The sequence below is a fragment of the Pseudoliparis swirei genome, chromosome 10 (genome assembly GCF_029220125.1).
Source record: "Pseudoliparis swirei isolate HS2019 ecotype Mariana Trench chromosome 10, NWPU_hadal_v1, whole genome shotgun sequence".
Taxonomy (NCBI): Eukaryota; Metazoa; Chordata; class Actinopteri; order Perciformes; family Liparidae; genus Pseudoliparis; species Pseudoliparis swirei.
Window position 1 is genome coordinate 14,826,206 of NC_079397.1, and position 14,340 is coordinate 14,840,545.

The following is a 14,340-nucleotide window of genomic DNA, read 5'->3' on the forward strand; positions in this document are numbered from 1 at the left end:
TGTAAATCGACCAAATGTTTTTTGTGTTTGCTCTGAATGTCTCATTATTTCCCTTGTTGGCCATTACAGAGTATCAACCCAAAGAGTCATAATAAGAACAGGTGCAGCATATTACTACGACATACATTCCTCCCCAATTTCCTTCCACTCCTGAGACTGGATTTTCCTGATCTGAATGACCCCCATATTCCCAACTGATCTTACATCACACGGTATAAACCAACCCCCAACAGCCCTAATTAAAACTTGCAAAAGCACACAGAGATATAACCCTTGACAGGCAGAATCCTCTGGTCCCTGTAATGAACCGTAGCCTAATATCAGCCCAACACTAATCAATCCCTGGAGGACGATCGCTCCCTTTTCCGTGGCACTGATATGAACTAGAGTGGGGAAATGAGGACTTTCTAATAAGAAAGATGTCATCTCACGCACTTTATACCATCCTCACATTAACATATCAAATGCTAATTCTATCAAGTATGGATGAGGCTCAGGATGTGTTTTTTCTTTTGGTCTTCTATTTCTGGGGGACATTTTCAACTTTGAGGAAATCAAAAGCCTGTGTGAGACAAATAATACGTTCTGTTATTATTCAACAGGGGGCACCGATAGAGTCTTATCTCTGTAGGGTCACTGTCATGAGAGAGAGAGAGAGGGCGAGAGCGAGAGAGAGGGCAAGAGGGCGAGAGAGCGAGAGAGCGAGAGAGAGCGAGAGAGCTTGAGAGAGAGCGAGAGAGCGAGAGAGAGCGAGAGCGAGAGAGCGAGAGAGAGAGCGAGAGAGAGCGAGAGAGCTTGAGAGAGCGAGAGAGCGAGAGAGCGAGAGAGCGAGCTTGAGAGAGCGAGAGAGAGCGAGAGAGCTTGAGAGAGAGCGAGAGAGCGAGAGAGCGAGAGAGAGAGCGAGAGAGCGAGAGAGAGAGCGAGAGAGCGAGAGAGCGAGCGAGAACGAGAGAGCAGAGAGAGCGAGAGAGAGCGAGCGAGAACGAGAGAGCAGAGCGAGAGAGCGAGAGAGAGAGAGAGCGAGAGAGAGAGCGAGAGAGAGAGAGAGAGCTTTGAGAAAAGGCAGACCCATATGTTCACCATGTGAGGCACACAGCCTCAACACATAAACAAAGACGGGCCAAACACGCCCAGTGAAATCCAATGAACCGTCTGCTCTGATCCCTCAATGTGTCCATGGAACACCAGAGCTTCCCGCCGTTTCATTAGCGCACACACCTACACGCACACACACACACACACACACACATTCCCCCCATCCACCATTCCACAATTGTAATCCAGTCACAACCTTGCTAATGCACTTCCCCTAAAATCCAATCAGCCAATCACCGCTCTTCACGCAGAGGCCTTGGTCACGTGACTCTCTGCACGATATTCCAACATTCGCATGCAGTTAGCGCCGTCATTTGGCACTAATGTTATTCCAGTGTTTTTTTTCCTTTCTTTAATGTGATTTGGGAAGTCTCAGCTCCGGCTTCCACGAGTCTCGCGCTAAACCCCCGGTGGGCTCGGCTAATCGGTTTCCAGCATTTCTGAGGGAGACAATGATCCCAGTGTTAGCGCCGGCTAATGACAAGCTAACGCAATTAGCCTAGCCTCCCTGGAGGAGCGCTCAGAGCTCGGGCCCATTCTTGCCCCACCTCCTGCAGGCTCCTCATCCACTTTTCCTACATTACTATGGAGCCTAATGGCCTCCTATTAAAAAGACAGATGGAACACGGGTGGGAAGGGATTCTGCATCTTCTTGAGTTACATATATGTGTTGAACATGTGCAACATATACGGCTGCTCGGATGTTTATTATTATTACCTCCTTTGCTAATGACTTCATTGAAGTAACCCTTCTTTCACTGCAAGGTGTGGCTTTGACATGTACTTAGAGCATAGATAGTAAAGGAGAACTTGTACAGTGAACACCAGACATTCACTCGTGCTACTAGAATGCACTCTGGTTCGAAATAGATGCTTGCAATCTGCATATTATAGACATATAACGGAGAAAAAAGGGAGACAAAACTATTTAAAAGCACTTCCTTTCTGCAGCACAGAGGTTAGTCGGAAATACTTTGCTGCGAAAAAATATTTGATAATCCTGTTTGGTCAAGCTAAAGATAAACTCTTACAGAAGAAATAACAGAAGAAATACCCAAGAAACGACCCGTCAGCCATCATCAACATGCGATCAGGCTTATCAGTGAACCACATCATCAACATCAGCTAATGTGATGCTGATTGAAAGACATCGGTTACAGTGTGGCTGCCATGATTCAATCGTGCATCCACTGGTCCACATGGACTTCTAATCTTCAAAGAATGGAATCAATATAGATAATCCAGATGGAGCTCACCTAATTTAATAAAATAAATACATACGATGCATGAAAAAAGAAACGACTAAATCACAACGAGCAACAATGACAGTTCTACCTTTGGAGGTAAACGTAAAGAACGGGTTAAACTTGAGAATCGGTGTGCGACTAAGCCTTTTATTTCCTTTGGAACGACTGCGTCTGGACTTACCTGAACTTGGCATTCACTTGGTCGGCAGCTTTATGATAGTTCTCCGTGGTGACCTTGTAGAGCTGAGCGCTCTGCAGAGAGACAGGGGGAGAAAAGCCAGAGGGGGAGATAAATGCATGAAAATATGATCGCAATCTTTCATACAAAACAAGTCTATCCAATTTATCATCATCACACATTTGTGATGATGATAAATGTGAAGTGTAATGTTTACAGGTTGTCAGTATATGCCAACATTTTTGCATTGTTTTATTCATTTTGGGGCGTGCACGTACGTTTGCCTCTCTGTGAATTACGGGTTGTGTGTTTATGTGTGCGTTTGAGTTTATCCCCTCACAAACGGCCGCTGTAATAACAGGCAATCCTGGAAGGTCAGCGGGCCGCTCGTCAACAGCGTGCAGACCACCAGTCAAAATCCCCCAGATGAACCCATCGCAGAACCCTCAGCCTGAATTACCTCCTCAAGCACGGCGATATAACAACGCTCCACCAGTCAGACGACTGGAGCAAGATCTGCTTCGTCAGCCCCCCAGTGGCCGTTCTGCACATTTATGATCAAATGCTGAGAGGTTGTTAAGTTTGATGGATGGCTTGGTTGTGAGAGGTATGAGGCAATGTCTACCAATGCCTTCCTGTGAAATACTCCTTATTAATAATGACATGACCTACTACTCAAAGAGTAAAGCTCACACAAGCAAATAAATATTTTTATTAAAAATAATAATTTTCTTCACACACAGACGGATTAGAGATGTTATTGTTTGTTTCTTGGTGGATTAACTTTGAGCGAAACAAAAATCAATACCGTCTGAGGTCGTGCTGGGTTAAAGAGTGTCTGAGATTATAAAGACAACATCATAAGCAGACTCAAAGTTTATCGGATGGTTCTGGAGACATTTTAGACTTTTCAGGGTTAACAGTGAAATTTAAAAATGAGTGCCATCCCATCTGTGCATTGTGAAAAGAGGAACAATTACCCTTGAGAATTTGACGTGCAAAAAGCACACAAGAAACCAGCCGACCGGTCGACCTTAAATTCCACTGGACACCGGACGCTTAAATCATCGTGCATGAATTAAAGACACACTAGAAATGTGACAAATGTGAGCATCTCGGTCCCATCTGCCCGGACTTAACCTTCTGGCGGCAAAGACATTCATCATCGTTCAGAGCAGATCAATAGGAATGAACTGCGCTGCTGAATAGATCAATAGTTGTGCGTTGCAGAGCTAAAAGAAGATGGGACATGACAACGCTGACAAAAGGTCTGATACGGATTGGAGTCCTCTTCATTTGGATGGACTCCGAGGGTTTGCAATAGATTCAGAGTCCTTGTTCACCGTTACACGTGTAATTTAGTAAGAATAATACGTGTTTTTAGGGATGTATATCATATATATAATATATACGTTAGAGACAGTATATGTATTGAACTGGATGAAAATGTCTTGATCCTTTGCAATGACACAATATATTTATTGGATCATTTCTCCCCCTCTCATCTCTCATCTCTCATGAGACGCCTCAAGTCCACGTGTGTCAACTTTAATTGATTGGAAATGATTTATGCCTGTCGAGTCCCACGAGTAAACATGAAGTCATGAACTCCAAGAACCTCTCCGTAGAAGCCCAAGATACACATTCAGGGATGCATTTGCAGGAAGTAAGTGACCGAAGATAAAGAAATCCTGCATGAAATATATAAAACAGAATGTGGAAACAAAATAGGGATCTGAACACTTGACCTACGCACTGCACTGGTCCCTCAGGGAGACATTAGTTTGAATGTAAAACACAATAAATTAGTATGCCCAAAGTTTAAGAGTTAACTTGTAAGCCCCTGTTCTATCTCCGCCCTCTTGGCCTTGAAGAGTTTTTTGGTGGAGACAAAGAAACCGTCAAGAGCTGAGAAAAAGGATTTAAAAAAGAGAAGCTTATTCACAGATAAAAAGACTAAAAAGAGATTTTCGGAGCTGCTAAAGAGGCAAGAATAAGACTTCTCCTGTGTGCCGAGATTTAGCCGTTGGAAGCAAGAGAGAGAAGGATTTGGGTGTCCGTCCAGAATACTAAGTAAACGGTAATAACACCTCCCTAAATGGCTGAGCTGGCACTAATCAGCACTGTTGGAGGGCAGGAGGCCACGTGTGACGACGACTGAAGGACCACTCGCAATACACCAGCGTAAACACACATGGCATCGACGCCGACACGACACACCAGGTACGAACACACAGCATGTGCACATGCCGTCAAATTACCTCCACATATCCTGGTGGCTTTAAACGATGTGTCGCACACACTCAAACATCCCTCAGCGAGCGAAGAGGAGTGTAATTTGTGTGATTACTGAGTAGTGTCAAATCGTGATTTCCTGCAGTCGCCCAAACTGATTAAGAGAGTAGCCCTGACCTTTTGCTCGCCCAGAGAGTAAACATCTTTGGAGGTGCTGCAAAACATAACCTTGTTTTTACCCTCGCAGAGAGACGCCGCCGAGCCAATTTTTTATCAACGGATGAACCAAATTGCGTCGCTACCAGAACCTTGTTCTGTGCAATTAATTTCCCAAAACCGTGTTTCTGTTTATTTTCATCCTATTTACTCTATTTGCTTTCCACTGGGTCTTTTAGCTCATCTGGAGCCAAACACAATGCCGGTGGGGGGGGGGTGTCACAGACAAATTAAGTCATTACTGCTAATGCACTGCAGCGATATGGAGACGATAGAAGCTGCACCGCAACGCGGGCTCCTGCTAAATTTAGAGAAAAAGCCTCGCATTTCTAATGAGTAAAACAAATAACTCCCTGGACTGATGCTTCTTTCTCTTATCTGCTGCTGAGCAGGAGGGCCGAAACGGGGAGAAACCCCACCATGGCCAATATTACGATTCTGCAGCGCTGGAGTAAATGAGACTTCTGCTGTGTGCAACTTGCTCATAAGGAGAGCAAAGAGGCGCTTAAGCGGTCATCGTGCCGATCCGTCACACGGACTTTCAGCCAAAAGGTAACTAAACATGACGACAGTCGTGTGGAACATGTGTTCAGCCAGAAGGCAAGGCGAATGGTAGAGGTGGGGGTGGCGTGCAAAGTCAAAGGAAAGATGTGATCGAGACGCAAAAGTCGTACAAAAAAGGCACGGCCAGACACTCGAGATCCACTAAGGTCCTCTGGTGCGCTCACAGCGAACGTCTGTGCAGTTGGTGCATTGGAGGGAACGTCCGGCGGTCAAATTCGAAGGGAAAAAACCAGTGCAAAAAAACACTGGTTGCCTGGCAACCACAGACATAATTTCCCCCCCACCCGCTTCCTGTATTAGCGCTAAGCTATGCTATCCGGCTGAAGCTTAACATGTACAGACGTGAGGGCGCTATCAATCTTCTCATCTAACATTCAGCAAAAATGTAGAAAAAGCACATTTCCCATTATGAGCGTTATCTACCAGTTTATACGGGAAAATTCAACATTTGTGTTAATTAAATCCCCTTTCTTGCAAATCACTTAATAAAAATGTCTTCCAACTGCGGGGACAGAAAAACAGAAACACTTTTTTTGTTATAATGCTGACCAATAAATACATTATTCCACCCATAACCACGGCCTACAAACCATCAGTTGACTCAACACCGGTCACAAAGTTTTAACTCAAAATGAGCCCTGTACGCGGACTTAAAAAGTTGTCAGTTATATTGTTTGGGATCTGTGGTGCGTCACTGCTGTAGGGTTTTCTTATTTCGTTTTTTTACGTTAACTAACACGCTGCTCCGCTGTTGTGAAATCACCATTCCTTGAAAAGACTTCCCGTTAAATCCCTGTGAATCCCATCATGCGGCTATAACAGCGAGCAGCCTCAGACACAATCATTCAACGCCGCAGCACTCCGTCATGTTTTCACTACGGATTACTGCGTCTCGAGTTATACAACGAGCAGAGCCAGAGAGACGACGCTGATCGCTTCATGGTGAAGAGACACATTTGAAAAACGTATTTACTGCTACAATACAATACTATCCCATCAAGACACACAGGGTGCCATTATTCGAATTGTTTCAATGTGTTCGGCAAACAACGAGGAAAATGGACTTAAATGTGAGCTTCGGTCTTCAGAGAGAGAGACGGAGGGCAAAAGATCGAGAGGGAGAGAGGAATGAGAAACTGAGCGGGAGATGAGGACACCAAGTCAGAGAAAGAGATAGAAGCTATTACTGTTTTTGTAATATGTCTCCGCTATACGTCTTCCTTTCACAGCGCTGTGGTGCTTTGCTATGAGATGGCAATTGCTGCAGTGATTGTCCTCCATAGGAGAGCAGAAAAATCCAATTTCATCGATACACAAAGCGAAAAGAGAGATAGAAAAATCCCTTCCGAATAAAGAAAAGGAAAGAAATTGAGACGGCAAAAACAGCTAAAAAAACAAAAAATATTCTGAAAAAGACAGAGATGTATAGAGACGGATGTGGCCAGGAGGGCTGGAAAGAGACATGGTTGATAAAAATAAAAAAAAGACCCCCCCCCCCCCAAAAAAAAAAAACATGAGCAAGTTGATTGTTAAATATGAGATTGTTTTACAGCAGGGCAGGTATTGAGTGAAAATGTAATAAATGTATAGATATTGTTTTCAGGGGCTATTTGGTAGCTGTGGCCCCAATGAGAGGCAGCGGCAGCAGGCTGAGCTGGTGATGGCCTGTCACAGGAAGCCCCTCTGATAAATGGCTATGTTGGATTGGAACAGACGTGTCATATATATCAGACTTATATTCTCTCGCTCTCTTTCTGGGAGGAATGGAGAGAGGGTGAAGAACGCGATGCGAGATAATATTAAGCTGGAGGTAGACCACGGGAGCCTTGTTCACTGCCCACCAATAGCCTACTTGAAACTGGTCAACAATGTCGTCATTTGTTTCACGGCCACATATTTGTCCTTATGTACGAGTGAAGCGGGTTTGAGAGTTTATTTTATGCACGTTTTTACAATATTTCAACTCCCCCACGACGTGCTTTAATGAACTGCCATGGCTTTTCATACACCATCCATCATGAATATTTAAATCCGCTCCGATGTGATGACGAGGCCCATGACAATTTCACATGGTCCAAAGTTCTGTCTTTATATGCGTCTCTTAAGCGGTTTGTATTCAGTCTATGATCCAAAGATATTACATTTATATTGCTTTAAACGGACAATAAAAGAAACAAATCCCCCCCCCCCCCCCCCACACACACACGAACAAGGAACGTTTGGTATGTTTTCCTGTCATTTACATCCACAAGTCTGAACATTGAAAATGCGGAAGGTAATGTTTTGATCGCCGTGTATTTGTATGCGTGCGTGTTATTCGCATAAGTCAATAAGTATTAAACCGAATCGCATGAAATTTGATGGGATGATTGGTTACTATCCGGGGGCCATTTGATTCGATTTTGGGATCGATCGGGTCAAAGGTCAATGTCAAGGGCATGAAAAGGTCAAAATCTTCTTTTTACCATAGCGCGGTCAATTTCTATCCAATTGGCATGCAACTAATGCCAAAATGTTCATAATTCAATGCCCAATCTTGTGATATGCGAAGGTATGCGCTCTACAGAGTGCCCATTGTAGTTCAGAAAATGTCACACTCGAGAATGAAGCAAAAACAATGTCCAGTTCCCCCTTCGCTGAATAACGTAGAACTGGTCAGTGGCCTCTGGAGGAAGGGGCTTCTCACAATCAACTATTCTTTTACCGTTCAGGATGGGCTGTAGGACTCTTTCAACCTTTTTCTTTTCCACTCTCGTTCATCGTTCGGTGACATTTTATCTTTTAAGCACTCCTCGACCTCCTTTTTACTTTTGTCTTCTTCTTATCTTCACTCACTCACAAATGTCACCTCGTCATAATTCTTGCGATACCTGCGCAGGTAGAATCTATTTACTTCTAGTTTGTCTCCAGCTGTCGACTCTCCTTTTCCATCTCGTCTTTTATCGTGTTCAATCTCCAGTGTTTCTTTCCCCCCCTTCGCTCCTCTCTTCAGTACAGTATCTCTTTCCTTTCCATTCACGCTCTTCTGCCTCGCTCTCTGAGGTGTGAAGGTGATTTGTTGACACTTTGATCTAAGGAATATTGACCAGAGGCCAACATGACCGATGGATGGTCGGTGCCTCAAGTCGATAATGCCCGTTAGTTGGGACTCATCGCTTCTACCATCAGCACTCACATTTACTCCTGTACGGGGGGGCGGCTCAGTCCAGAGATGTAATAATGCAACGCGAGCCGAGGAATTGAAAGAGAGCTTTATGGCTAGATCAGCGAGGTCCCAGTGCGACAAGAGAGCATGGCCTACATCTCAGCATGTGTCAACATCTTTCACCAAACTTTCATTCGGCTCCAAAGGTGCAGTCGTTTTCTTAGCAAATGATCCGTCACTTAACGCACGCCTTCCCTCGACGTCAGCAAACGGCGTCCTCCGCTGTCCGCTACCCGAGCAGAGCGGTACAGACCAGTGCACATCCAATTACGGACAGACGTCCAGTACCACTCGACACCCACTGGCTTCAGAACTCATCCTCAGTGAGCGAGGGAAGATTTGCTCTATTGACCCAACAGGATAACTGTCTAGTAATAGGAACTAGCAAACCCCACTAAACGTATGAAAAACAGTGGATTATTACAATATTGCTGCTGTTTAATCAGCTCGAAAAAATTAATTATGAAATGGCAAAAAAAGAAAGTTATATTTAAAGCAATGTTGTTAGAATGGGGAGTGCATGTGCACTAATATAAGACCATATCTCTTGATCATGACATCACGTTTGACCACTTGGATGAAGCAACATCCTTTGACATTGAGTGTGTTATTGTGCACAATGTGTGTGTTATTGTGCTGTGTGAACTTCTAAGAACAAGAATATCTTCTTCCTTGTTGCATATCTGGCTTCACAACAGTGGGACATCTTTAATATGTCTATATTTAATATTTTTATATTTAATTTAATTTTACACTGCAGTCATTAGTATTGTATTGTATTTGTGTATGCATATATATTTTACTTTGTATACTTTGCACAGTCATTGTATTATATTTGTTTGTGTGTGTATATATATATATCCATATACGTTTCATTTTATATACATATATATACTTCATTTTATATTTTATTTGTATACATCTATATCTTTCATCCCTGTTTTTTATATTTTATTCTCGTGTGTTTAGTTTATTGGTGCTGCTACTGTGACGACAAATTTCCCCTTGGGGATTAATAAAGTATCTATCTATCTATCTATCTATCTATCTATCTCCATTTGGTTTCCACCACAGAGAGCATTTTACTTTTTGCACCACCCAAAGGGGAAACAAACACTTTCCCAGCATGAAGGCGCCATTTAAGCACATTAAATGTGGCCTTGGATCCTTCCCAAGATACACTTTTGATTTGAGAGCAGCATGCGTGCGTCCTATTTTGAAAACCTTCAACAGGGCATTTGACCCTGCTTACTGCCTTGCAGGCATCTCACTCTGGGACCAGCGTGGAGCTGCCCTTTGAAGAGGGGTAAGCACAGCAGCTGATCCGTTCCCCCCCTTCATAGGACACTATTTTGACAAGGACATCAGAGCAACGCCATTTTCAGCAACAGGAGATGACACACACGGGGATGAATAGCATGTAACCTTTCATCCTTCAGGTGGAGGTAAGGAGGGTTGAAATTAAAAGAAGAAAAAAAAAGGAGCCGCAGAGAGACGGAGAACAAGAAGGACGGAGAGAGAAAGAGCAATGTGCACCACACTGGGGAAGGCATGCATAGTTTAAGTTGAAGGTTGAAGGATGACAACAGAAAGTGGGACATGGGGATAAAGAATATGAATGAATGTGACTTTGGATGCTGAGCCCATTATGTTCACTCAGCTGAATATAATTTCTTTGACATTACTCAGAACTCTGCAATGAACCAATTTCCATGACTGCTAACAGCACATGTACGTCTAGCTCTACTACAGGATGCAGAGTGGACTTCCAGAGCCTTGTGGAGATGGTTCAGATCACTGCTGCATTCATGTAGTAACTGGTAGACAGGGTTCTTACACATGTTGACCAATGCATTTCCATGACTTTTCCATGACGTTTAACCAAATTTCCAAGACCAAAATGAAATCTCAGTATAAACATGAACATTTTAGAAAATGTTGCGTATTGAAAGCGTACGCCGGCTTATATTTTGAGCGTCTTTCTTTAAAAAACATATTAATTATTTCAAACTCGGCGTAAATGAACATGTGATTATAACAAATTTCCATGACTTTTCCAAAACTTTGATGATTTAAGTTTTTTCCATGACTTTTCCCGGCCTGGAAATGACCATTTCAAAATTCCATGCCTTTTCCAGGTTTTCCATGACAGTACGAACCCTGTGTAGAGCCTGTAGTTGTACGAGTTGGGTTGAACATGAATATACTTCATGTTCATACGCAGTTCTCAGGTTGGCTGATGGTGTTTCTTACCCTCTGCTCCAGCCGAGCCACCTGCTCTCTGTAGAAAGCATCCTGCTTGTTTAGGTCTGCTTCTCTGGCGCCCAGTTGCTTGGCCTAAAACACACACACACAAAACACACACACACACGCAGAAGAAAAGCCATCACTTGTGTGTTCAGTGGAGCGGTGCCAATTTTATGAGACTGATCACAAAACGCACACATGCACAAGTCAGAGAAGTAAAGAAGAGACGGATTGTAGCACGACTCAGACACAGGGCGTGTGTTTATAAGCACGTACGGACCAGACTGCGAAACACTTTGTGAATCATCTTTTAAAGTTGAATGTTTTACGCCGTGGCAGACGTTTGCATGTAACTAACGTCTAGAAAAGCGAGTCCGTGTCTGAGAGACAGATGATGCCTGGGTGGGTGCTGCATGTGCGTCTTTGTCCTCTTGTGTTCAATCCTCAGACAAAACCGCTCTCGGGTCAAGAGGATAACATCAGTGCTCAGGTGTAAATACATCATCCCCGCACTCCCAATCTCCAGTGTCCTCCCCTCTCGTGTGACCTTCACTAAACGTACGGCTGACTGTGATATACAGGACGGACCAGACCTGGACGTATCGGCTCCCAGAGAGGAAGTGTCCTCCACACCGGGGGAGGGGAATAGAATAGAAATGAAAACTGCACTCATCACGATAAAGGTTTAACTTTCTTTACAGACGCATATTTCTAACTGTGGAATTACATGTACTTGACAGGGTTCTTACACATGTTGACCAATGGATTTCCAGGACTTTTAACCAAATTTCCATGACCAAACTGAAATCTCGGTATAAACATGAACAATTTAGAAAATCTTGCGTATTGAGAGATAGAGATAGATAGATATATACTTTATTAATCCCCAAGGGGAAATTTGTCATAGCAGTAGCAGCACCAATAAACTAAACACACAAGAATAAAAAATAAAATATAAAACAAAATATAAAAAACAGGGATGAAAGATATAGATATATACAAGTATACAAAGTAAAATATAAATGTATATATACAACATATATGCATACACAATACACAATACTAATGACAAATAAAATAAAATATTAAAATATTAAATATAGACAGTGTGCTAAATGCAAAGTGTGTGTATGTGTGTAGTGTAAATGAAAATGAAATGTGTGTGTGGTGTAAATAAATGAAATGTGTGAAGTTCAGATCAACATAGTGTAAGGGGACGCCGGCTTACATTTTGAGCGTCTTTCTTTAAAAAACATATTAATTATTTCAAACTCGGCGTAAATGAACATGTGATTATAACAAATTTCCATGACTTTTCAAAACTTTTTTGATTTAAGTTTTTTCCATGACTTTTCCAGGCCTGGAAATGACCATTTCAAAATTCCATGACTTTTCCAGGTTTTCCATGACCGTACGAACCCTGCTCGACTATGGATGAAAATAATAAACGCTGGTGGTTTCGGGTCTTATAGCGAGCAAAATGAGAGGTGGTTGTTCAAAGCCACAGTGAAGAAGCTGAACTTGTCATCTCATCTATATTCCACAAAGCATTTGAAAGGAAGACGGCTCTAAATAGGGGATCATCGTAATATGGAGCAGCTAAAATATCTGGTGGTTAAAAAAAAAGTGACGCTGAAAAGGAAAATAAAAAAACCTTGACCGATACAGAAACAGTGAAAGAGAAGTGAGTCGAACAGAAGCCAGAGACCACTCGACTTACCTTCTGTCCGACCTCCTGAATCGAGGGGGGAAACAAAAAGAGGAGAGAAAGAGTGTCAAAGAGGCACTGATTTATCCGTGAACTTCTTCAAAGTGACATTTGGAAAGGTTTGGTATTCAGAGGCTCGGTGACGGGCTGCCACACTGTTCTGCTCCAATCCTCACACTTGGTCCTCTCCATCTCCTCTTGCACTGGCACACACACACCAGTCCACACTCACACAATATACACTACCGTTCAAAAGTTTGGGGTCATCCAGACAATTTTGTGTCTTCCATGAAAACTCACTTATTTATCAAATAAATAATGATTAATATTTGAAGTATTAATTTTGTTCTTCAAACTTCAAGCTCAAAGGAAGGCCAGTTGTATAGCTTATATCACCAGCATAACTGTTTTCAGCTGTGCTAATATAATGCACAGGGGTTTTAATCAGACATTAGTCTTCTAAGGCGATTAGCAAACACAATGTACCATTATAACACTGGAGTGATAGTTGATGGAAATGGGCCTCTATACACCTCTGGATATTTTCATTAGAAACCAGCGTTTTCACACCTAGAATAGTCATTACCACATTAACAATGTAGTATGGAAATGGCCCTCTACACACCTCTGAGATATTTCATTAGAAACCAGCCGTTCCCACCTAGAATATTTCATTACCACATTAACAATGTATAGGTATTTTGATTAATGTTATCTTTATTGAAAAAACAGTGCTTTTCTTTGAAAAATAAAGACATTTCTAAGTGACCCCAAACTTTTGAACGGTAGTGTATATATATGGTTTATGACCAAGAACGATGTTTGTATGCACTAAGCAGCGTTTCAAACTCAAAGACACACCGGCATACTGCAGAGGACTCTCCTATGTAAAGCGCCCACGCTGAGAAACTCTGAAGCTGTTGAAGGAGACAGAGGAGTACGCAGAAAACACAACGTACGGAGGAATATTTTTTTGAATTTGCATTATCTCGTCCAATCTCTTCTCCTTGTGTAACCATCTGTGTTTGGCGACTGCAGGCAGATGCATTGTGGCGAGGAGGAGGAGCGTCGCCGGAGGGCTCTGCGAGGCGAGTGGGAGGACGTTTCAAAGTCGAGGGGATGCTCCGAAGGCTCAGGCACGACAAATAATACAGAAACGAGGGCGGACGCCTGCGCGGGCACACGGTGGCGTCACGTCATCTCCAGACGGACGGAGGGAAAACACTCCACAGCGCCACTTTACCGCAGTCCTGACGACACTCAGCGGAGCAACACCGCCGTTAGGATCTGGAGTTTGTGTCTTATTTTGAAGCCTGTGTGTCGTCTGTCTCCCTGTGACTGTCTGCCCTGGTCCTGATTGTTTCCTTCTGTGTGATTGCTGGCCCCGCCCTCATTCCCCGTTGTCCAATCACCTCCGCCTGCCATTGTAAAACTAAAATTAAGGAGTCTGTCGTGATATGTCAGGACCCAAATGCCGACATGACTGCAAAAACTAATATTTAATTCCACAAACTTACAGGACGACAAAACGCGGACCAAACGGTACGAAGCCACCCTGGGAAACGAGACGGACGGGGTTTACGCACACAGGCAGGCGGAGGTGATTGGACAACGGGGAACGAGACACAGGTGGACACAATGAGGG

General features: G+C 43.2%; 1 protein-coding gene across 3 annotated transcripts in view; it reads right to left on the reverse strand.

Moving 5' to 3' along the window:
- Nucleotides 1-14,340, reverse strand: part of chchd3a (coiled-coil-helix-coiled-coil-helix domain containing 3a) — a 62,880-nt gene that overhangs the window by 13,830 nt on the left and 34,710 nt on the right. For 2 of the 3 annotated variants that reach the window (XM_056424730.1, XM_056424732.1), the window contains exons 6-8: nt 12,708-12,722; nt 10,994-11,077; nt 2,524-2,594 (exon numbers count right to left, since the gene is read on the reverse strand). In XM_056424730.1, the coding sequence (XP_056280705.1) occupies nt 2,524-2,594; nt 10,994-11,077; nt 12,708-12,722 (170 nt within the window). The remainder of the gene's footprint in view (nt 1-2,523; nt 2,595-10,993; nt 11,078-12,707; nt 12,723-14,340) is intronic. The other variant, XM_056424731.1, reaches the window with a different exon arrangement.